This window comes from Oncorhynchus gorbuscha, unplaced genomic scaffold (genome assembly GCF_021184085.1).
Source record: "Oncorhynchus gorbuscha isolate QuinsamMale2020 ecotype Even-year unplaced genomic scaffold, OgorEven_v1.0 Un_scaffold_1595, whole genome shotgun sequence".
NCBI classification, from domain to species: Eukaryota; Metazoa; Chordata; class Actinopteri; order Salmoniformes; family Salmonidae; genus Oncorhynchus; species Oncorhynchus gorbuscha.
Window position 1 is genome coordinate 104,349 of NW_025746328.1, and position 25,209 is coordinate 129,557.

Below are 25,209 nucleotides of genomic sequence, written 5' to 3' on the forward strand. Positions count from 1 at the left end.
ATTACTCCGGTAGAACGGAATGATTCTGAACACTCCCACGTCCCAACTTCGACAGACACGTTTCAAATGATCACTGACATTTCTAGACAAAAACATAAATCCTTTAACTGAGAATCAGGATGACTGACTGAACCGAATCCGTTTGTCTCCACTCGACTCAACTGCGCTCCAAACGTCATCAATTTAGGCACCCGGCGTCCGCGTATAACCTCTCCCGTCGCGGGCTGAACCACCTGGTTTTCTGAATGAAACCGTAGCTCGCCTCGCGCTATAAATAGAACTGACGGGGCTTGACGTCACCATGGAAGCCGCATCACGTCGTTTTGTTCCGTGCTGTTGTGGCTGCAGATGATTTTTCCCCCCGAAGCGCTTTCGGATGGGGACGGACGGAGTACTTCTGAAGGCAGCCCGAACAATCAAGCCGGATACATAGTAGTGGTTCATGTTCCATTGGGAGAAAAGGATTAACGTTCAACATGCTGGGGCGTGATACCAGTTACGAAATGATCTTGCAGTATTTGCCTAGCTAGCGGCGAGCGATTCTTATTTGTACAGGAGCCATCGAGCTACCTGCAATTATTGAATCGCACTCTGAACTCCTGCCTGTAGTTTTGGTTGACCAGATCACACTCACTCAGCCCTAGAGAACGGTAGGTGCTTCTGTTATGACATCTTGGCCAACTGGAACGAAGACTAGGGTGTCGTCCTCTCTGTTATGTCATTACAGAGCTGTGCTTGGCACTTACACGGTAGTTGAGTCGAGAGGCACTTCAACTCATTTTAATGTGGATACAAATTATATCATGCAAGGACATCATCCTTGTTACATTATTTGATTCATTTCATTATTTGAGTCCCAAGTTAGTGTCAATTTCGAGTAAACTACAGCAGTCTGGTTGTGAAACACATTGTGGAGGTTTGGAAACGTTTAAAGACTTTGCACCTAAATGACATCGGAGTGATTATGCCAAGCAGCAGACTCCCATCAACTATCTTCTGAAATTATAAACAAGTCATGTTTAATTATTTTAAAAAAATGTATGTAGCTAATTAGATTAGTTTATTAGTCACATGCACAGCGTCACAAATGTAATTGCAGGGTACAGTGAAATTCTTAAGTTCTGACATGTTATTACACTCAGGCCCATTTTGGGGAATATCTCGTGTCATCAAACCTCTGACATGTTGTTACACTCAGGCCCATTTTGGGAATATCTCCTGTCTTCAAATCTCTGACATGTTATTACACCCAGGCATCACTGGTGTTGACTAGGCCCGTTTCCTCCTCTGTCAGAGTAGCATCACTGGTGTTGACAAACCCATTTTCCTCCTCTGTCAGAGTAGCATCACTGGTGTTGACTAGGCCCCTCCTCTGTCAGAGTAGCATCACTGGTGTTGACTAGGCCCGTTTCCTCCTCAGTCAGAGTAGCATCACTGGTGTTGACAGGCCCGTTTTCCTCTGTCAGAGTAGCATCACTGGTGTTGACTCTCCTGTCTGTCAGAGTAGCATCACTGGTGCTGACTATGCCCGTTTCCTCCTCTGTCACATCACTGGTGTTGACTAGGCCCGTTTCCTCCTCTGTCAGAGTAGCATCACTGGTGCTGACTAGGCCCGTTTCCTCCTCTGTCAGAGTAGCATCACTGGTGCTGACTAGGCCCGTTTCCTCCTCTTTCAGAGTAGCATCACTGGTGTTGACTAGGCCCATTTCCTCCTCTGTCAGGGCATCACTGGTGTTAACTCCCGTTTCCTCCTCTGTCAGAGTAGCATCAACTAGGCCCGTTTCCTCTGAATAGCATCACTGGTGTTGACTAGGCCCGTTTCCTCCTCTGTCAGAGTAGCATCACTGGTGTTGACTAGGCCCGTTTCCTCCTCTGTCAGAGTAGCATCACTGGTGTTGACTAGGCCCGTTTCCTCCTCTGTCAGAGGCATCACTGGTGTTGACTAGGCCCGTTTCCTCCTCTGTCAGAGTAGCATCACTGGTGTTGACTAGGCCCTTTCCTCCTCTGTCAGAGTAGCATCACTGGTGTTGACTAGGCCCGTTTCCTCCTCTGTCAGAGTAGCATCACTGGTGCTGACTAGGCCCGTTTCCTCCTCTGTCAGAGTAGCATCACTGGTGTTGACTAGGCCCGTTTCCTCCTCTGTCAGAGTAGCATCACTGGTGCTGACTAGGCCCGTTTCCTCCTCTGCCAGAGTAGCATCACTGGTGCTGAGGCCCGTTTCCTCCTCTTTCAGAGTAGCATCACTGGTGTTGACTAGGCCCGTTTCCTCCTCTGTCAGAGTAGCATCACTGGTGTTGACTAGGCCCGTTTCCTCCTCTGTCAGAGTAGCATCACTGGTGCTGACTAGGCCCGTTTCCTCCTCTGTCAGAGTAGCATCACTGGTGCTGACTAGGCCCGTTTCCTCCTCTGTCAGAGTAGCATCACTGGTGTTGACTAGGCCCGTTTCCTCCTCTGTCAGAGTAGCATCACTGGTGTTGACTAGGCCCGTTTCCTCCTCTGTCAGAGTAGCATCACTGGTGTTGACTAGGCCCGTTTCCTCCTCTGTCAGAGTAGCATCACTGGTGTTGACTAGGCCCGTTTCCTCCTCTGTCAGAGTAGCATCACTGGTGTTGACTAGGCCCCAGAGTAGCATCACTGGTGTTGACTAGGCCCGTTTCCTCCTCTTAGCTACTGAGGTCAACTGTTCTGAATGCCATACAGTAGGACTAACTCCTACCTGTCAGCTGGCCCCTCTTTACCTGAGACCTGTCAGCTGGCCCTCTTTACCCGAGACCTTTCAGCTGGTCCCTCTTTACCCGAGACCTGTCAGCTGGCCCCTCTTTACCCGAGACCTGTCAGCTGGCCCCTCTTTACCCGAGACCTTTCAGCTGGTCCCTCTTTACCCGAGACCTGTCAGCTGGTCCCTCTTTACCCGAGACCTGTCAGCTGGTCCCTCTTTACCCGAGACCTTTCAGCTGGCCCCTCTTTACCCGAGACCTTTCAGCTGGCCCCTCTTTACCCGAGACCTTTCAGCTGGCCCCTCTTTACCCGAGACCTGTCAGCTGGTCCCTCTTTACCCGAGACCTTTCAGCTGGCCCCTCTTTACGAGACCTGTCAGCTGGCCCCTCTTTATCCGAGACCTTTCAGCTGGCCCCTCTTTACCCGAGACCTGTTAGCTCTGTTGAAGAGCTAAACTGATTTGTTTTGGATGCAGGGCTGCGGATTAGAGCCAGTTTCCTCCTCCTCCCTTTATTCCCTGACCTCTGGATGTGTTCTGCAGCAGTGTGGTTCTAGAGCAGCAGAGTGACAGATTAGTGGACCTCAGTGTTAATACTATCCTGTTGCCATGTCATCAGTATAATCATAAGAATGTGAATAGCTGCTTATTAGAACGTGTTTCAGGGTTGTTTTGAATGAACTGCGTGAAAATGAAGTCTTAATTTAAACGTGTACCTACGTTACGTTGTTCATCTGCGTTGTTTAGACGATCTACTACCTGACGTTGCATCGTCATCCAAGGTGATTGAGCCTGTTTTCTCTCCTGTCACACAGGGCCCTGAACAGTAGTATGGACTACGAGAGACCCAATGTTGAGACCATTAAGTGTGTTGTGGTGGGGGACAATGCCGTAGGGAAGACACGGCTGATCTGTGCTCGGGCCTGCAACACCACTCTGAACCAGTACCAACTACTGGCCACACACGTCCCGACGGTCTGGGCTATAGACCAGTACAGAGTCTGTCAAGAGGTACCATACCTAACCCTGACCCCTAACCCCAACACACTTCCCTACGTTCTGGGCTATAGACCAGTACAGAGTGTGTCAAGAGGTACAAACCTAACCCTGACCCCTAACCCCAACACACGTCCCTACGGTCTGGGCTATAGACCAGTACAGAGTGTGTCAAGAGGTGAAAACCTAACCCTGACCCCCCTAACCCCAACACACTTCCCTAACAGCCCTCTGGGCTCAAAGACCAGTCACAGAGCCCTCCCTGTCAAGAGGTACCCTCCCTACCTGTATCAAACAGCCCTACCTCCTGACCAAACAGCCTCCACTACCTGTCACCAACTGCAGCCCTCCCTACCTGTCATCAAACAGCCCTCCCTACCTGTCATCAAACAGCCCTCCCTACCTGTCACAAACAGCCCTCCTACCTGTCATCAACAGCCCTCCCTACCTGTCACCAACAGCCCTCCCTACCTGTCATCATACAGCCCTCCCTACCTGTCATCAAACAGCCCTCCCTACCTGTCATCATACAGCCCTCCCTACCTGTCATCAAACAGCCCTCCCTACCTGTCATCAAACAGCCCTCCCTACCTGTCATCAAACAGCCCTCCCTACCTGTCATCATACAGCCCTCCCTACCTGTCATCAAACAGCCCTCCCTACCTGTCATCAAACAGCCCTCCCTACCTGTCATCAAACAGCCCTCCCTACCTGTCATCATACAGCCCTCCCTACCTGTCATCAAACAGCCCTCCTACCTGTCACCAAACAGCCCTCCCTACCTGTCACCAAACAGCCCTCCCTACCTGTCACCAAACAGCCCTCCCTACCTGTCATCAAACAGCCCCCCTACCTGTCATCAAACAGCCCTCCCTACCTGTCATCAAACAGCCCTCCCTACCTGTCACCAAACAGCCCTCCTACCTGTCACCAAACAGCCCCCCTACCTGTCATCACTCACCCACCAGCCCCTACCTGTCATCAGCCCACCCTACCTGTCATCACTCACCCCCCTAGCCTGTCATCACTCACCCCCCAGCCTGTCATCACTCACCCCCAGCCTGTCATCACTCACCCCCAGCCTGTCATCACTCACCCCCAGCCTGTCATCACTCACCCCCAGCCTGTCATCACTCACCCCCAGCCTGTCATCACTCACCCCCCGCCTGTCATCACTCACCCCCAGCCTGTCATCACTCACCCCCCAGCCTGTCATCACTCACCCCCCAGCCTGTCATCACTCACCCCCAGCCTGTCATCACTCACCCCCAGCCTGTCATCACTCACCCCCAGCCTGTCATCACTCACCCCCAGCCTGTCATCACTCACCCCCAGCCTGTCATCACTCACCCCCTCATCACCCCCCCCGCCTGTCATCACTCACCCCCAGCCTGTCATCACTCACCCCCCCGCCTGTCATCACTCACCCCCAGCCTGTCATCACTCACCCCCAGCCTGTCATCACTCACCCCCAGCCTGTCATCACTCACCCCCAGCCTGTCATCACTCACCCCCCCCGCCTGTCATCACTCACCCCCAGCCTGTCATCACTCACCCCCCCCCGCCTGTCTTCACTCACCCCCCAGCCTGTCATCACTCACCCCCCAGCCTGTCTTCACTCACCCCCCAGCCTGTCTTCACTCACCCCCAGCCTGTCATCACTCACCCCCAGCCTGTCTTCACTCACCCCCAGCCTGTCATCACTCACCCCCAGCCTGTCATCACTCACCCCCAGCCTGTCATCCCTCACCCCCAGCCTGTCATCACTCACCCCCAGCCTGTCATCACTCACCCCCAGCCTGTCATCACCCCCCCCCCCGCCTGTCTTCACTCACCCCCCCCCGCCTGTCTTCACTCACCCCCCCCCGCCTGTCATCACTCACCCCCCCGCCTGTCATTCACTCACCCCCAGCCTGTCATCACTCACCCCCCAGCCTGTCTTCACTCACCCCCAGCCTGTCATCACTCACCCCCAGCCTGTCATCACTCACCCCCAGCCTGTCATCACTCACCCCCAGCCTGTCATCACTCACCCCCAGCCTGTCATCACTCACCCCCAGCCTGTCAACTCACCCCCCAGCCTGTCTTCACTCACCCCCAGCCTGTCTTCACTCACCCCCAGCCTGTCTTCACTCACCCCCAGCCTGTCTTCACTCACCCCCAGCCTGTCTTCACTCACCCCCAGCCTGTCTTCACTCACCCCCAGCCTGTCATCACTCACCCCCGCCTGTCATCACTCACCCCCAGCCTGTCATCACTCACCCCCAGCCTGTCATCACTCACCCCCAGCCTGTCATCCTCACCCCCCAGCCTGTCATCACTCACCCCCAGCCTGTCATCACTCACCCCCAGCCTGTCATCACTCACCCCCCAGCCTGTCATCACTCACCCCCCGCCTGTCATCACTCACCCCCGCCTGTCATCACTCACCCCCGCCTGTCATCACTCACCCCCCCGCCTGTCATCACTCACCCCCGCCTGTCATCACTCACCCCCAGCCTGTCATCACTCACCCCCAGCCTGTCATCACTCACCCCCCCGCCTGTCATCACTCACCCCCCGCCTGTCATCACTCTCCCCCCGCCTGTCATCACTCACCCCCGCCTGTCATCACTCACCCCCCAGCCTGTCATCACTCACCCCCAGCCTGTCTTCACTCTCCCCCCGCCTTTCTTCACTCACCCCCCGCCTGTCTTCACTCACCCCCCCCGCCTGTCATCACTCACCCCCAGCCTGTCATCACTCACCCCCCCCCGCCTGTCTTCACTCACCCCCGCCCATCACTCACCCCCAGCCTGTCTTCACTGTCAGCCCCCGCCTGTCTTCACTCAGCCCCCGCCTGTCTTCACTCAGCCCCCCCTGTCATCACTCAGCCCCCCGCCTGTCTTCACTCAGCCCCGCCTGTCTTCACTCTCAGCCCCCCCGCCTGTCTTCACTCTCAGCCCCCGCCTGTCTTCACTCAGCCCCCAGCCTGTCATCACTCTCAGCCCCCGCCTGTCTTCACTCTCAGCCCCCGCCTGTCTTCACTCTCAGCCCCCGCCTGTCATCACTCACCCCCAGCCTGTCATCACTCACACCCACCTGCATTCTATGTACAGTATTTTAAATGAATCTTGTTTAAAAATCTGTATGTTTTCTAATATGTGTCTCTGTGTGACCCGCTGTAGGTGTTGGAGCGCTCCAGGGATGTGGTGGATGAGGTCAGTGTGTCTCTCAGGCTGTGGGACACCTTTGGCGATCATCATAAAGACAGACGCTTCGCATACGGAAGGTAAGACTGACACCTGAGGCTGGGATGCTGAGGCTGGGATGCTGGGAGGCTGGGATGCTGGGAGGCTGGGATGCTGAGGCTGGGATGCTGAGGCTGGGATGCTGAGGCTGGGATGCTGAGGCTGGGATGCTGGGAGGCTGGGAGGCTGGGAGGCTGGGATGCTGAGGCTGGGATGCTGGGGGGATGCTGAGGCTGGGATGCTGAGGCTGGGATGCTTCTGGAATGGCTAAGGATGAGTAGGGATGGATTGGGTAAGGATGGGATGGGTAAGGATGACGATGGATGGGATGGGTAAGGATGGGTAAGGATGGGATGGGTAAGGATGGGTAACGATGGGATGGGATGGGATGGGTAAGGATGGGATGGGTAACGATGGGTAAGGATGGGATGGGTAACGATGGGTAAGGATGGGATGGGTAACGATGGGTAAGGATGGGATGGGTAACGATGGGATGGTTAACGATGGGTAAGGATGGGATGGGTAAGGATGGGATGGATGGGTAAGGATGGGATGGGTAAGAATGGGATGGATGGATGGGATGGGTAAGGATTGATGGATGGTAGGGATGGATAATCATGGAATGGGTATGGATGGGTAAGGGTGGTGATGGATAAGGATGGGATGGATGGGTAGGGATGGGTAAGGATGGGATGGATGGTTAGGTGTGGATAAGGATGGATGGATGGTAGGGATGGATAAGGATGGGATGGATGGGTAGGTGTGGGTAAGGATGGGATGGGTAAGGATGGAGGGATGGGATGGGTAAGAATGGGATGGATGGGTAGGTGTGGGTAAGAATGGGATGGATAAGGATGGATGGATGGGTAGGTGTGGGTAAGGATGGATGGATGGGTAGGTGTGGGTTAGGTAGGATGGATGCTAGTGTCTGCTTGGTTAGGTAGTGTATGCTACTCTGCTTGGTTAGGTAGTGTATGCTACTCTGCTTGGTTAGGTAGTATATACTACCTAATAGACGTGAGTCCTGATATATTTGGCATGGACTGATGGCTGCATGCATAGTGTAGTGATCCTGTCTAATGAGCCATGTTACAATTCCCACCGAGTGGGTTAAGCCTATTGGCCCAATGTCAGCGACCTGGTTTCCCGGTTCTGGCCCTCTGGACACTAAAATATTCAGCTGGTTTTAGACTTCCTGTAAATTAGTTTTCTCTCGATCTTAGTATCCGACTGTGTTATTCTTAAATGATGCCTCAGACTGTCTTAATGGAACTGGTGCCTCCGATGAGCTTTCATTGATTGGTGGATTGATCGTTGTCAAGCTGCCACCATCATCCTCTAACATCTGTTGATGTCGGCGAGACATGAGGTCTGTCTGTCTGTTTACCTTGAAGGCAGTTTAAACCCACACCCCTCTAATCATTCATTATAACCTCTGTTATAACAGGTGTTTGGTGTAGTACTGTAGCTGTTGTCTTGTCAGAGTGGTGTTGTGTTTGGTGTAGTACTGTAGCTGTTGTCTTGTCAGAGTGGTGTTCTGTTTGGTGTAGTACTGCAGCTGTTGCCTTGTCAGAGTGGTGTTCTGTTTGGTGTAGTACTGCAGCTGTTGCCTTGTCAGAGTGGTGTTGTGTTTGGTGTAGTACTGCAGCTGTTGTCTTGTCAGAGACTAGGTTAAATTTAGTTCCTCAGTTAGGTGGTTAACCGATAATTGTACTCCGACGTCCTTGTGTAGGTGGAGGGAGTCTGGAAGGGAATTTAGGAATATTTGGGTTGTCTGAGAATTTATAGCATGGCTTTTGATGATCCTTGGTTGGGATCTGAGCAGATTATTTGTTGCATATGTAATAAAATGGTGGTCCGATCGTCCACGATTATGAGGAAAAACATTAAGATCCACAACATTTATTCCACGGGACAAAACTAGATCCAGAGTTTGACTGTGGCAGTGAGTAAGTCTTGAGACATGTTGGACAAAACCCACTGAGTTGATGATGGCTCCGAAAGCCTTTTGGAGTGGGTCTGTGGACTTTTCCATGTGAATGTCAAAGTCACCAAAAACTAGAATATTATCTGCCCTGACAACAAGGTCCGATAGGAATTCAGGGAACTCAGTTAGTGACGCTGCCTACAGACAGAAACTAAAACGGGAGGCCCCCACGCTGAGGTCTGTCCAACGCTGGTCCGACCAAGCTGATTCCACACTCAAGACTGCTTCCATCACGTGGACTGGGATATGTTTCGTATTGCGTCAGATAACAACATTGACGAATACGCTGATTCGGTGTGCGAGTTCATTAGAACGTGCGTTGAAGATGTCGTTCCCATAGCAATGATTAAAATATTCCCTAACCAGAAACCGTGGATTGATGGCAGCATCCGCGTGAAACTGAAAGCGCGAACCACTGCTTTTAATCAGGGCAAGGTGACTGGTAACATGACCGAATACAAACAGTGTAGCTATTCCCTCCGCAAGGCAATCAAACAAGCTAAGCGTCAGTACAGAGACAAAGTGGAATCTCAATTCAACGGCTCAGACACAAGAGGCATGTGGCAGGGTCTACAGTCAATCACGGACTACAAGAAGAAACCAGCCCAGTCACGGACCAGGATGTCTTGCTCCCAGGCAGACTAAATAACTTTTGCCTGCTTTGAGACAATACAGTGCCACTGCCACGGCCTGCAATGAAAACATGCGGACTCTCCTTCACTGCAGTCGAGGTGAGTAAAACATTTAAACGTGTTAACCCTCGCAGGGCTGCAGGCCCAGACGGCATCCCCAGCCGCGCCTCAGAGCATGCGCAGACCAGCTGGCCGGTGTGTTTACGGAAATATTCAATCAATCCCTATACCAGTCTGCTGTTCCCACATGCTTCAAGAGGGCCACCATTGTTCCTGTTCCCAAGAAAGCTAAGGTAACTGAGCTTAACGACTACTGCCCCGTAGCACTCACTTCCGTCATCATGAAGTGCTTTGAGAGACTAGTCAGGGACCATATCACCTCCACCCTACCTGACACCCTAGACCCACTCCAATTTGCTTACCGCCCAAATAGGTCCACAGACGATGCAATCTCAACCACACTGCACACTGCCCTAACCCATCTGGACAAGAGGAATACCTATGTGAGAATGCTGTTCATCGACTACAGCTCGGCATTCAACACCATAGTACCCTCCAAGCTCGTCATCAAGCTCGAGACCCTGGGTCTCAACCCCGCCCTGTGCAACTGGGTACTGGACTTCCTGACGGGCCTCCCCCAGGTGGTGAGGGTAGGCAACAACATCTCCACCCCGCTGATCCTCAACACTGGGGCCCCACAAGGGTGCGTTCTGAGCCCTCTCCTGTACTCCCTGTTCACCCACGACTGCGTGGCCACGCACGCCTCCAACTCAATCATCAAGTTTGCGGTCGACACAACAGTGGTAGGCTTGATTACCAACAACGACGAGACTGCCTACAGGGAGGAGGTGAGGGCCCTCGGAGTGTGGTGTCAGGAAAATAACCTCACACTCAACGTCAACAAAACTAAGGAGGTGATTGTGGACTTCAGGAAACAGCAGAGGGAACACCCCCCTATCCACATCGATGGAACAGTAGTGGAGAGGGTAGTAAGTTTTAAGTTCCTCGGCATACACATCACAGACAAACTGAGTTGGTCCACTCACACAGACAGCATCGTGAAGAAGGCGCAGCAGCGCCTCTTCAACCTCAGGAGGCTGAAGAAATTCGGCTCGTCACCAAAAGCACTCACAAACTTCTACAGATGCACAATCGAGAGCATCCTGGCGGGCTGTATCACCGCCTGGTACGGCAACTGCTCCGCCCACAACCGTAAGGCTCTCCAGAGGGTAGTGAGGTCTGCACAACGCATCACCGGGGGCAAACTACCTGCCCTCCAGGACACCGACACCACCCGATGTTACAGGAAGGCCATAAAGATCATCAAGGACAACCACCCGAGCCACTGCCTGTTCACCCCGCTATCATCCAGAAGGCGAGGTCAGTACAGGTGCATCAAAGCTGGGACCGAGAGACTGAAAAACAGCTTCTATCTCAAGGCCATCAGACTGTTAAACAGCCAACACTAACATTGAGTGGCTGCTGGCAACACACTGACACTGCCACTGACTCAACTCCAGCCACTTTAATAATGGGAATTGATGGGAAATGATGTAAAATATATCACTAGCCACTTTAAACAATGCTACCTAATATAATGTTTACATACCCTACATTATTCATCTCATATGCATATGTATATACTGTACTCTATATCATCTACTGCATCCTTTTGTAATAAATGTATCACTAGCCACTTGAAACTATGCCACTTTGTTTACATACTCATCTCATATGTATATACTGTACTCTATATCATCTACTGTAGAGCCTATGCTGCTCTGTACCATCACTCATTCATATATCTTTATGTACATATTCTTTATCCCCTTACACTGTGTATAAGACAGTAATTTTGGAATTGTTAGTTAGATTACTTGTTGGTTATTACTGCATTGTCGGAAATAGAAGCACAAGCATTTCGCTACACTCGCATTAACATCTGCTAACCATGTGTATGTGACAAATAACATTTGATTTGATTTGCATACGGCCCAGGAGGCCTGTAAACAGTAGCTTTCTGTGTGTCTTTCTGGCTCCTGTCTGTTCTCTCCAGGTCAGACGTGGTTGTGCTGTGTTTCTCCATCGCCAACCCCAACTCTCTGCATCACGTCAAGACCATGTGGCACATGGAGATCAAGCACTTTTGTCCCAGGACGCCTGTCATCCTGGTGGGTTGTCAGCTGGACCTGCGTTACGCTGATCTGGAGGCCGTCAACAGGGCCAGGAGGCCACTAGCCAGGTATAGAATCAGCATTATGTCACCATGTAGCTGTCAACAGGGCCAGGAGGCCACTAGCCAGGTATAGAATCAGCATTATGTCACCATGTAGCTGTCAACAGGGCCAGGAGGCCACTAGCCAGGTATAGAATCAGCATTATGTCACCATGTAGCTGTCAACAGGGCCAGGAGGCCACTAGCCAGGTATAGAATCAGCATTATGTCACCATGTGGCTGTCAACAGGGCCAGGAAGCCACTAGCCAGGTATAGAATCAGAGTTACGTCATGTAGCTGGTTTTGGTTGACGAAATCTATACATTTTAGTGTTAGTTGGAACTCTGTGCAGTAACTACTGACATTTGATTAAATTTAGCAAACTGGTTTACATACATTTAATAAATAATGACTTTGTATTCTTCCGTATTGAGAATAGCTCTTATTTCCTCCCCACCAGGCCGATAAAGCCCGGAGACATCCTTCCTCCAGAGAGTGGCCGGGAGGTGGCCAAGGAGCTGGGCATCTCCTACTATGAGACCAGTGTGTTCGACCAGTTTGGCATCAAGGACATCTTCGACAATGCCATTCGAGCCGCGCTCATCTCCCGTCGACACCTGCAGTTCTGGAAGTCCCACCTCCGGAAGGTCCAGAAGCCCCTCCTCCAGGCGCCCTTCCTGCCGCCCAAAGCACCGCCCCCGCTCATCAAGATTCCAGAGTGTGTCATCAACAACGGGGAGGGTCCTGGCCTCCTATTGGACAGTCCTCTTTGTGCTGACGTCATGTTCATCCTCCAGGACCACATTCACATCTTCGCCCACAAGATCTACCTCTCTACCTCCTCCTCCAAGTTTTATGACCTGTTCCAGGTAGTGTCTCTTTGCCTGGTTCCTCTCTAGGTTCCTCTCTAGTTTCCTCTCTAGTTTCCTCTCTAGTTTCCTCTCTAGTTTCCTCTCTAGGTTCCTCTCTAGGTTCCTCTCTAGGTTCCTCTCTAGGTGTCCTTCCTTCTAGGTTTTTATTCCTAGCCGCTGTGCTTCTGCCTCAGTATTGCTTGCTCTCTGTGGTTTCCGGTTGGGTTTCTGTAGAGCACTGTGACATAAAAAACCCCGTTATAAATGTGATTGTTTCCAGATGGACTTCAGTGACGAGTCCCAGTGCCTGGTGGTGACGGAGCGGCATGCCCGGGACTCTCTCCTCAGGACCCTTAGTCTGGACACAGAGGAGGACGTGGCTGTGCTCCCCAACCTCTCCCCCTGCTCCCTCCGGGCCTCTAAGAGTGACGGCACCCTGAAGATGATGAGCTTCTCTGGTAAGCACCGGCGCACCAAGCTGTCCTTGGCCTCCTGGAGCAAGGCCTTCTACAGCATCCACAAGGAGAGTGTGACCAACCCTGTGACGGGCTCCCCGGCTCACATGACGGTGGTGAAGATGGACTACTCCATCCAGCTGGGTCCATTCAGTGCCGTGTTGAGGTTCCTCTACACTGGGGAGCTGGATGAAGAGGAGCGGGATCTGATGAAGATCGCCCAGATCGCAGAGGTCCTGGAGGTGTTTGACCTGAGGATGATGGTGGAGAACATCATGAACCATGAAGGCTTCATGAACCAGGAAATCACCAAGGCCTTCCACGTCAGGAAATCCAACCGCATCAAGGAGTGTCTCAACAAGAACACCTTCACAGGTAAACCATGCTGCATCGTAGATCAAAGTGTTTTCTGTTGCTTTTGACTAGGAAGTTATCATGTGCATCTCCTACTATGAGATATTATTATTATTATTATCATGTGTTTGGAACTTTGGATGGGGGTGATGTGTTCTGTTTAATGTGTTTCTCTGGGGCACACATCACCTTCAGGTTGTTGTTGTAATGTCTCAGACGTCACCTTCAGGTTGTTGTTATAATGTCTCTGTCTCAGACGTCACCTTCAGGTTGTTGTTATAATGTCTCTCTGTCTCAGACGTCACCTTCAGGTTGTTGTTATAATGTCTCTGTCTCAGACGTCACCTTCAGGTTGTTGTTATAATGTCTCTCTGTCTCAGACGTCACCTTCAGGTTGTTGTTGTTATAATGTCTCTCTGTCTCAGACGTCACCTTCAGGTTGTTGTTATAATGTCTCTCTGTCTCAGACGTCACCTTCAGGTTGTTGTTATAATGTCTCTGACGTCACCTTCAGGTTGTTGTTATAATGTCTCTGTCTCAGACGTCACCTTCAGGTTGTTGTTATAATGTCTCTGTCTCAGACATCACCTTCAGGTTGTTGTTATAATGTCTCTCTGTCTCAGACGTCACCTTCAGGTTGTTGTTATAATGTCTCTCTGTCTCAGACGTCACCTTCAGGTTGTTGTTATAATGTCTCTCTGTCTCAGACGTCACCTTCAGGTTGTTGTTATAATGTCTCAGACGTCACCTTCAGGTTGTTGTTATAATGTCTCTGACGTCACCTTCAGGTTGTTGTTATAATGTCTCTGACGTCACCTTCAGGTTGTTGTTATAATGTCTCTGTCTCAGACGTCACCTTCAGGTTGTTGTTATAATGTCTCTGTCTCAGACGTCACCTTCAGGTTGTTGTTATAATGTCTCTGTCTCAGACGTCACCTTCAGGTTGTTGTTATAATGTCTCTGTCTCAGACGTCACCTTCAGATTGTTGTTATAATGTCTCTGTCTCAGACGTCACCTTCAGGTTGTTGTTGTAATGTCTCAGACGTCACCTTCAGGTTGTTGTTATAATGTCTCTGTCTCAGACGTCACCTTCAGGTTGTTGTTATAATGTCTCTCTGTCTCAGACGTCACCTTCAGGTTGTTGTTATAATGTCTCTGTCTCAGACGTCACCTTCAGGTTGTTGTTATAATGTCTCTGTCTCAGACGTCACCTTCAGGTTGTTGTTATAATGTCTCTGTCTCAGACGTCACCTTCAGGTTGTTGTTATAATGTCTCTCTGTCTCAGACGTCACCTTCAGGTTGTTGTTATAATGTCTCTGTCTCAGACGTCACCTTCAGGTTGTTGTTATAATGTCTCTGTCTCAGACGTCACCTTCAGGTTGTTGTTATAATGTCTCTGTCTCAGACGTCACCTTCAGGTTGTTGTTATAATGTCTCTCTGTCTCAGACGTCACCTTCAGGTTGTTGTTATAATGTCTCTCTGTCTCAGACGTCACCTTCAGGTTGTTGTTATAATGTCTCTGTCTCAGACGTCACCTTCAGGTTGTTGTTATAATGTCTCTGTCTCAGACGTCACCTTCAGGTTGTTGTTATAATGTCTCTGTCTCAGACGTCACCTTCAGGTTGTTGTTATAATGTCTCAGACGTCACCTTCAGGTTGTTGTTATAATGTCTCAGACGTCACCTTCAGGTTGTTGTTATAATGTCTCTCTGTCTCAGACGTCACCTTCAGGTTGTTGTTATAATGTCTCTCTGTCTCAGACGTCACCTTCAGGTTGTTGTTATAATGTCTCTCTGTCTCAGACGTCACCTTCAGGTTGTTGTTATAATGTCTCTCTGTCTCAGACGTCACCTTCAGGTTGTTGTTATAATGTCTCTGTCTCAGACGTCACCTTCAGGTTGTTGTTATAATGTCTCTGTCTCAGACGTCACCTTCAGGTTGTTGTTATAATGTCTCTGTCTCAGACGTCACCTTCAGGTTGTTGTTATAATGTCTCAGACGTCACCTTCAGGTTGTTGTTATAATGTCTCAGACGTCACCTTCAGGTTGTTGTTATAATGTCTCTGTCTCAGACGTCACCTTCAGGTTGTTGTTATAATGTCTCTGTCTCAGACGTCACCTTCAGGTTGTTGTTATAATGTCTCAGACGTCACCTTCAGGTTGTTGTTATAATGTCTCAGACGTCACCTTCAGGTTGTTGTTATAATGTCTCTCTGTCTCAGACGTCACCTTCAGGTTGTTGTTATAATGTCTCAGACGTCACCTTCAGGTTGTTGTTATAATGTCTCTGTCTCAGACGTCACCTTCAGGTTGTTGTTATAATGTCTCTGTCTCAGACGTCACCTTCAGGTTGTTGTTATAATGTCTCTGTCTCAGACGTCACCTTCAGGTTGTTGTTATAATGTCTCTGTCTCAGACGTCACCTTCAGGTTGTTGTTATAATGTCTCTGTCTCAGACGTCACCTTCAGGTTGTTGTTATAATGTCTCAGACGTCACCTTCAGGTTGTTGTTATAATGTCTCAGACGTCACCTTCAGGTTGTTGTTATAATGTCTCAGACGTCACCTTCAGGTTGTTGTTATAATGTCTCTCTGTCTCAGACGTCACCTTCAGGTTGTTGTTATAATGTCTCTGTCTCAGACGTCACCTTCAGGTTGTTGTTATAATGTCTCTGTCTCAGACGTCACCTTCAGGTTGTTGTTATAATGTCTCTGTCTCAGACGTCACCTTCAGGTTGTTGTTATAATGTCTCTGTCTCAGACGTCACCTTCAGGTTGTTGTTATAATGTCTCTGTCTCAGACGTCACCTTCAGGTTGTTGTTATAATGTCTCAGACGTCACCTTCAGGTTGTTGTTATAATGTCTCTCTGTCTCAGACGTCACCTTCAGGTTGTTGTTATAATGTCTCTCTGTCTCAGACGTCACCTTCAGGTTGTTGTTATAATGTCTCTGTCTCAGACGTCACCTTCAGGTTGTTGTTATAATGTCTCTCTGTCTCAGACGTCACCTTCAGGTTGTTGTTATAATGTCTCTGTCTCAGACATCACCTTCAGGTTGTTGTTATAATGTCTCTCTGTCTCAGACGTCACCTTCAGGTTGTTGTTATAATGTCTCTCTGTCTCAGACGTCACCTTCAGGTTGTTGTTATAATGTCTCTGTCTCAGACGTCACCTTCAGGTTGTTGTTATAATGTCTCAGACGTCACCTTCAGGTTGTTGTTATAATGTCTCTGTCTCAGACGTCACCTTCAGGTTGTTGTTATAATGTCTCTGTCTCAGACGTCACCTTCAGGTTGTTGTTGTAATGTCTCAGACGTCACCTTCAGGTTGTTGTTATAATGTCTCTCTGTCTCAGACGTCACCTTCAGGTTGTTGTTATAATGTCTCAGACGTCACCTTCAGGTTGTTGTTGTAATGTCTCTGTCTCAGACGTCACCTTCAGGTTGTTGTTATAATGTCTCTGTCTCAGACGTCACCTTCAGGTTGTTGTTATAATGTCTCTGTCTCAGACGTCACCTTCAGGTTGTTGTTATAATGTCTCTCTGTCTCAGACGTCACCTTCAGGTTGTTGTTATAATGTCTCTGTCTCAGACGTCACCTTCAGGTTGTTGTTATAATGTCTCAGACGTCACCTTCAGGTTGTTGTTATAATGTCTCTCTGTCTCAGACGTCACCTTCAGGTTGTTGTTATAATGTCTCTCTGTCTCAGACGTCACCTTCAGGTTGTTGTTATAATGTCTCTGTCTCAGACGTCACCTTCAGGTTGTTGTTATAATGTCTCTGTCTCAGACGTCACCTTCAGGTTGTTGTTATAATGTCTCAGACGTCACCTTCAGGTTGTTGTTATAATGTCTCTCTGTCTCAGACGTCACCTTCAGGTTGTTGTTATAATGTCTCTGTCTCAGACGTCACCTTCAGGTTGTTGTTATAATGTCTCTGTCTCAGACGTCACCTTCAGGTTGTTGTTATAATGTCTCTGTCTCAGACGTCACCTTCAGGTTGTTGTTATAATGTCTCAGACGTCACCTTCAGGTTGTTGTTATAATGTCTCAGACGTCACCTTCAGGTTGTTGTTATAATGTCTCTGTCTCAGACGTCACCTTCAGGTTGTTGTTATAATGTCTCTGTCTCAGACGTCACCTTCAGGTTGTTGTTATAATGTCTCAGACGTCACCTTCAGGTTGTTGTTATAATGTCTCAGACGTCACCTTCAGGTTGTTGTTATAATGTCTCTCTGTCTCAGACGTCACCTTCAGGTTGTTGTTATAATGTCTCAGACGTCACCTTCAGGTTGTTGTTATAATGTCTCAGACGTCACCTTCAGGTTGTTGTTATAATGTCTCTGTCTCAGACGTCACCTTCAGGTTGTTGTTATAATGTCTCTGTCTCAGACGTCACCTTCAGGTTGTTGTTATAATGTCTCTGTCTCAGACGTCACCTTCAGGTTGTTGTTATAATGTCTCTGTCTCAGACGTCACCTTCAGGTTGTTGTTATAATGTCTCAGACGTCACCTTCAGGTTGTTGTTATAATGTCTCAGACGTCACCTTCAGGTTGTTGTTATAATGTCTCAGACGTCACCTTCAGGTTGTTGTTATAATGTCTCTCTGTCTCAGACGTCACCTTCAGGTTGTTGTTATAATGTCTCTGTCTCAGACGTCACCTTCAGGTTGTTGTTATAATGTCTCTGTCTCAGACGTCACCTTCAGGTTGTTGTTATAATGTCTCTCTGTCTCAGACGTCACCTTCAGGTTGTTGTTATAATGTCTCTGTCTCAGACGTCACCTTCAGGTTGTTGTTATAATGTCTCTGTCTCAGACGTCACCTTCAGGTTGTTGTTATAATGTCTCTCTGTCTCAGACGTCACCTTCAGGTTGTTGTTATAATGTCTCTGTCTCAGACGTCACCTTCAGGTTGTTGTTATAATGTCTCAGACGTCACCTTCAGGTTGTTGTTATAATGTCTCTCTGTCTCAGACGTCACCTTCAGGTTGTTGTTATAATGTCTCTCTGTCTCAGACGTCACCTTCAGGTTGTTGTTATAATGTCTCTCTGTCTCAGACGTCACCTTCAGGTTGTTGTTATAATGTCTCTGTCTCAGACGTCACCTTCAGGTTGTTGTTATAATGTCTCAGACGTCACCTTCAGGTTGTTGTTATAATGTCTCTCTGTCTCAGACGTCACCTTCAGGTTGTTGTTATAATGTCTCTGTCTCAGACGTCACCTTCAGGTTGTTGTTATAATGTCTCTCTGTCTCAGACGTCACCTTCAGGTTGTTGTTATAATGTCTCAGACGTCACCTTCAGGTTGTTGTTATAATGTCTCTCTGTCTCAGACGTCACCTTCAGGTTGTTGTTATAATGTCTCTGTCTCAGACGTCACCTTCAGGTTGTTGTTATAATGTCTCTCTGTCTCAGACGTCACCTTCAGGTTGTTGTTATAATGTCTCTGTCTCAGACGTCACCTTCAGGTTGTTGTTATAATGTCTCTCTGTCTCAGACGTCACCTTCAGGTTGTTGTTATAATGTCTCTCTGTCTCAGACGTCACCTTCAGGTTGTTGTTATAATGTCTCTGTCTCAGACGTCACCTTCAGGTTGTTGTTATAATGTCTCTGTCTCAGACGTCACCTTCAGGTTGTTGTTATAATGTCTCAGACGTCACCTTCAGGTTGTTGTTATAATGTCTCTCTGTCTCAGACGTCACCTTCAGGTTGTTGTTATAATGTCTCAGACGTCACCTTCAGGTTGTTGTTATAATGTCTCTATGTCTCAGACGTCACCTTCAGGTTGTTGTTATAATGTCTCTCTGTCTCAGACGTCACCTTCAGGTTGTTGTTATAATGTCTCTGTCTCAGATGTCACCTTCAGGTTGTTGTTATAATGTCTCTGTCTCAGACGTCACCTTCAGGTTGTTGTTATAATGTCTCTGTCTCAGACGTCACCTTCAGGTTGTTGTTATAATGTCTCAGACGTCACCTTCAGGTTGTTGTTATAATGTCTCAGACGTCACCTTCAGGTTGTTGTTATAATGTCTCTGTCTCAGACGTCACCTTCAGGTTGTTGTTATAATGTCTCAGACGTCACCTTCAGGTTGTTGTTATAATGTCTCTGTCTCAGACGTCACCTTCAGGTTGTTGTTGTAATGTCTCAGACGTCACCTTCAGGTTGTTGTTATAATGTCTCTCTGTCTCAGACGTCACCTTCAGGTTGTTGTTATAATGTCTCAGACGTCACCTTCAGGTTGTTGTTATAATGTCTCTCTGTCTCAGACGTCACCTTCAGGTTGTTGTTGTAATGTCTCTGTCTCAGACGTCACCTTCAGGTTGTTGTTATAATGTCTCTGTCTCAGACGTCACCTTCAGGTTGTTGTTATAATGTCTCTGTCTCAGACGTCACCTTCAGGTTGTTGTTATAATGTCTCAGACGTCACCTTCAGGTTGTTGTTATAATGTCTCAGACGTCACCTTCAGGTTGTTGTTATAATGTCTCAGACGTCACCTTCAGGTTGTTGTTATAATGTCTCTCTGTCTCAGACGTCACCTTCAGGTTGTTGTTATAATGTCTCTGTCTCAGACGTCACCTTCAGGTTGTTGTTATAATGTCTCTGTCTCAGACGTCACCTTCAGGTTGTTGTTATAATGTCTCTCTGTCTCAGACGTCACCTTCAGGTTGTTGTTATAATGTCTCTGTCTCAGACGTCACCTTCAGGTTGTTGTTATAATGTCTCTGTCTCAGACGTCACCTTCAGGTTGTTGTTATAATGTCTCTCTGTCTCAGACGTCACCTTCAGGTTGTTGTTATAATGTCTCTGTCTCAGACGTCACCTTCAGGTTGTTGTTATAATGTCTCAGACGTCACCTTCAGGTTGTTGTTATAATGTCTCTCTGTCTCAGACGTCACCTTCAGGTTGTTGTTATAATGTCTCTCTGTCTCAGACGTCACCTTCAGGTTGTTGTTATAATGTCTCTCTGTCTCAGACGTCACCTTCAGGTTGTTGTTATAATGTCTCTGTCTCAGTCGTCACCTTCAGGTTGTTGTTATAATGTCTCAGACGTCACCTTCAGGTTGTTGTTATAATGTCTCTCTGTCTCAGACGTCACCTTCAGGTTGTTGTTATAATGTCTCTGTCTCAGACGTCACCTTCAGGTTGTTGTTATAATGTCTCTGTCTCAGACGTCACCTTCAGGTTGTTGTTATAATGTCTCAGACGTCACCTTCAGGTTGTTGTTATAATGTCTCAGACGTCACCTTCAGGTTGTTGTTATAATGTCTCAGACGTCACCTTCAGGTTGTTGTTATAATGTCTCTGTCTCAGACGTCACCTTCAGGTTGTTGTTATAATGTCTCAGACGTCACCTTCAGGTTGTTGTTATAATGTCTCTGTCTCAGACGTCACCTTCAGGTTGTTGTTGTAATGTCTCAGACGTCACCTTCAGGTTGTTGTTATAATGTCTCTCTGTCTCAGACGTCACCTTCAGGTTGTTGTTATAATGTCTCTCTGTCTCAGACGTCACCTTCAGGTTGTTGTTGTAATGTCTCTGTCTCAGACGTCACCTTCAGGTTGTTGTTATAATGTCTCTGTCTCAGACGTCACCTTCAGGTTGTTGTTATAATGTCTCTGTCTCAGACGTCACCTTCAGGTTGTTGTTATAATGTCTCTCTGTCTCAGACGTCACCTTCAGGTTGTTGTTATAATGTCTCTGTCTCAGACGTCACCTTCAGGTTGTTGTTATAATGTCTCAGACGTCTTCAGGTTGTTGTTATAATGTCTCTCTGTCTCAGACGTCACCTTCAGGTTGTTGTTATAATGTCTCTCTGTCTCAGACGTCACCTTCAGGTTGTTGTTATAATGTCTCTCTGTCTCAGACGTCACCTTCAGGTTGTTGTTATAATGTCTCTGTCTCAGACGTCACCTTCAGGTTGTTGTTATAATGTCTCAGACGTCACCTTCAGGTTGTTGTTATAATGTCTCTCTGTCTCAGACGTCACCTTCAGGTTGTTGTTATAATGTCTCTGTCTCAGACGTCACCTTCAGGTTGTTGTTATAATGTCTCTGTCTCAGACGTCACCTTCAGGTTGTTGTTATAATGTCTCTGTCTCAGACGTCACCTTCAGGTTGTTGTTATAATGTCTCTGTCTCAGACGTCACCTTCAGGTTGTTGTTATAATGTCTCTCTGTCTCAGACGTCACCTTCAGGTTGTTGTTATAATGTCTCTGTCTCAGACGTCACCTTCAGGTTGTTGTTATAATGTCTCTGTCTCAGACGTCACCTTCAGGTTGTTGTTATAATGTCTCAGACGTCACCTTCAGGTTGTTGTTATAATGTCTCTCTGTCTCAGACGTCACCTTCAGGTTGTTGTTATAATGTCTCAGACGTCACCTTCAGGTTGTTGTTATAATGTCTCTGTCTCAGACGTCACCTTCAGGTTGTTGTTATAATGTCTCTGTCTCAGACGTCACCTTCAGGTTGTTGTTATAATGTCTCTCTGTCTCAGACGTCACCTTCAGGTTGTTGTTATAATGTCTCTGTCTCAGACGTCACCTTCAGGTTGTTGTTATAATGTCTCTGTCTCAGACGTCACCTTCAGGTTGTTGTTATAATGTCTCAGACGTCACCTTCAGGTTGTTGTTATAATGTCTCAGACGTCACCTTCAGGTTGTTGTTATAATGTCTCTGTCTCAGACGTCACCTTCAGGTTGTTGTTATAATGTCTCAGACGTCACCTTCAGGTTGTTGTTATAATGTCTCTGTTCAGACGCCACCTTCAGGTTGTTGTTATAATGTCTCAGACGTCACCTTCAGGTTGTTGTTATAATGTCTCTGTCTCAGACGTCACCTTCAGGTTGTTGTTATAATGTCTCAGACGTCACCTTCAGGTTGTTGTTATAATGTCTCTGTCTCAGACGTCACCTTCAGGTTGTTGTTATAATGTCTCTGTCTCAGACGTCACCTTCAGGTTGGAGGATGGAACCATCAATGCTCACAGACCTCTGCTCATCTCCTCCTGTGATTGGATGGCTGCTGTGTTCGGAGGATCCTTCATGGAGAGTGCTAACAACGAGGTGAGTCGACAACACAGAGTAATATCTAGTGTTGGGGTTAGGGTGCTGTGTTCGGAGGATCCTTCATGGAGAGTGCTAACAACGGTGAGTCTACAACACAGAGTAATATCTAGTGTTGGGGTTAGGGTGCTGTGTTCGGAGGATCCTTCATGGAGAGTGCTAACAACGAGGTGAGTCTACAACACAGAGTAATATCTAGTGTTGGGGTTAGGGTGCTGTGTTCGGAGGATCCTTCATGGAGAGTGCTAACAACGAGGTGAGTCGACAACACAGAGTAATATCTAGTGTTGGGGTTAGGGTGCTGTGTTCGGAGGATCCTTCATGGAGAGTGCTAACAACGAGGTGAGTCTACAACACAGAGTAATATCTAGTGTTGGGGTTAGGGTGCTTTGTTCGGAGGATCCTTCATAGAGAGTGCTAACAACGTGGTGAGTCTACAACACAGAGTAATATCTAGTGTTGGGGTTAGGGTGCTGTGTTCGGAGGATCCTTCATGGATAGTTAACTTGTCTACAGCACAGTCTGGGTTAGGGTTATCTTTGTCCCAAATGGCACCCTATTCCCTATGTAGTAAAGTACTTTTGAGCAGGGTATTTTAATTACAAGCAAACAGGAAGTACCAGTGAGGAGTTAATGTGAGGAGTGAGGAGTTAATGTACTTAATGAAGCCACTGGCTTCATTAAGTACATTGGCGAAGTCATCACTCCACATACAATACCCCATAATGACAAAGAAAAAATACATATTTTATTTTATTGCACTTTTATACAAAATTAAATATAGAAATACCTTATTTCCATAAGTATTCAGACCCTTTGCTATGAAACTTGAAATTGAGCTCAGGTGCATCCTGTTTCCATTAATCATCCTTGATGTTTCTTCAACTTGATTGGAGTCCACCTGTGGTGAATTGAATTGATTGGACATGATTTGGAAAGGCACACACTTGACCAAGATCCATAGGGAATATAGGGAATGGGATGTTGTCTCCAGTTGACCAGGATCCATAGGGATCACCAGGATCCATAGGGGATATGGGATGTTGACCAGGATCCATAGGGAATGGGATGTTGACCAGGATCCATAGGGGATATGGGATGTTGTCTCCAGTTGACCAGGATCCATAGGGATCACCAGGATCCATAGGGGATATGGGATGTTGACCAGGATCCATAGGGAATGGGATGTTGACCAGGATCCATAGGGGATATGGGATGTTGTCTCCAGTTGACCAGGATCCATAGGGGATATGGGATGTTGTCTCCAGTTGACCAGGATCCATAGGGGATATGGGATGTTGTCTCCAGTTGACCAGGATCCATAGGGGATATGGGATGTTGTCTCCAGTTGACCAGGATCCATAGGGGATATGGGATGTTGACCAGGATCCATAGGGAATAGGGGATGTTGTCTCCAGTTGACCAGGATCCATAGGGAATATGGGATGTTGTCTCCAGTTGACCAGGATCCATAGGGGATATGGGATGTTGTCTCCAGTTGACCAGGATCCATAGGGGATATGGGATGTTGTCTCCAGTTGACCAGGATCCATAGGGGATATGGGATGTTGACCAGGATCCATAGGGAATAGGGGATGTTGTCTCAGTTGACCAGGATCCATAGGGGATATGGGATGTTGTCTCCAGTTGACCAGGATCCATAGGGGATATGGGATGTTGTCTCCAGTTGACCAGGATCCATAGGGGATATGGGATGTTGTCTCCAGTTGACCAGGATCCATAGGGGATATGGGATGTTGTCTCCAGTTGACCAGGATCCATAGGGGATATGGGATGTTGTCTCCAGTTGACCAGGATCCATAGGGAATATGGGATGTTGACCAGGATCCATAGGGGATATGGGATGTTGACCAGGATCCATAGGGAATATGGGATGTGGACCAGGATCCATAGGGGATATGGGATGTTGTCTCCAGTTGACCAGGATCCATAGGGGATATGGGATGTTGACCAGGATCCATAGGGGATATGGGATGTTGTCTCCAGTTGACCAGGATCCATAGGGAATATGGGATGTGGACCAGGATCCATAGGGGATATGGGATATTGACCAGGATCCATAGGGAATATGGGATGTGGACCAGGATCCATAGGGGATATGGGATGTTGTCTCCAGTTGACCAGGATCCATAGGGGATATGGGATGTTGACCAGGATCCATAGGGGATATGGGATGTTGTCTCCAGTTGACCAGGATCCATAGGGAATATGGGATGTGGACCAGGATCCATAGGGGATATGGGATGTTGTCTCCAGTTGACCAGGATCCATAGGGAATATGGGATGTGGACCAGGATCCATAGGGGATATGGGATGTTGTCTCCAGTTGACCAGGATCCATAGGGAATATGGGATGTGGACCAGGATCCATAGGGGATATGGGATGTTGTCTCCAGTTGACCAGGATCCATAGGGAATATGGGATGTGGACCAGGATCCATAGGGGATATGGGATGTTGACCAGGATCCATAGGGGATATGGGATGTTGACCAGGATCCATAGGGGATATGGGATGTTGACCAGGATCCATAGGGAATATGGGATGTGGACCAGGATCCATAGGGGATATGGGATGTGGACCAGGATCCATAGGGGATATGGGATGTTGTCTCCAGTTGACCAGGATCCATAGGGAATGTGGACCAGATCCATAGGGATATGTGTGGACCACAGGATCCAGGATCTC

The 25,209-nt window shown here is 48.2% G+C and overlaps 1 protein-coding gene across 1 annotated transcript; it reads left to right on the plus strand.

The window, feature by feature from the left end:
- Positions 1–240: 240 nt before the first annotated feature.
- On the plus strand, positions 241–22,501 carry LOC124023335 (rho-related BTB domain-containing protein 1-like; the record flags this gene model as incomplete). The annotated part of the gene is made up of 7 exons (XM_046337849.1): positions 241–650; positions 3,532–3,727; positions 6,880–6,983; positions 11,618–11,803; positions 12,238–12,646; positions 12,909–13,458; positions 22,383–22,501. Coding segments are annotated over exons 2-7 (1,548 nt in total), but the record flags the coding sequence as incomplete, so codon positions are not given.
- Between the last annotated feature and the right edge of the window lie 2,708 nt (positions 22,502–25,209).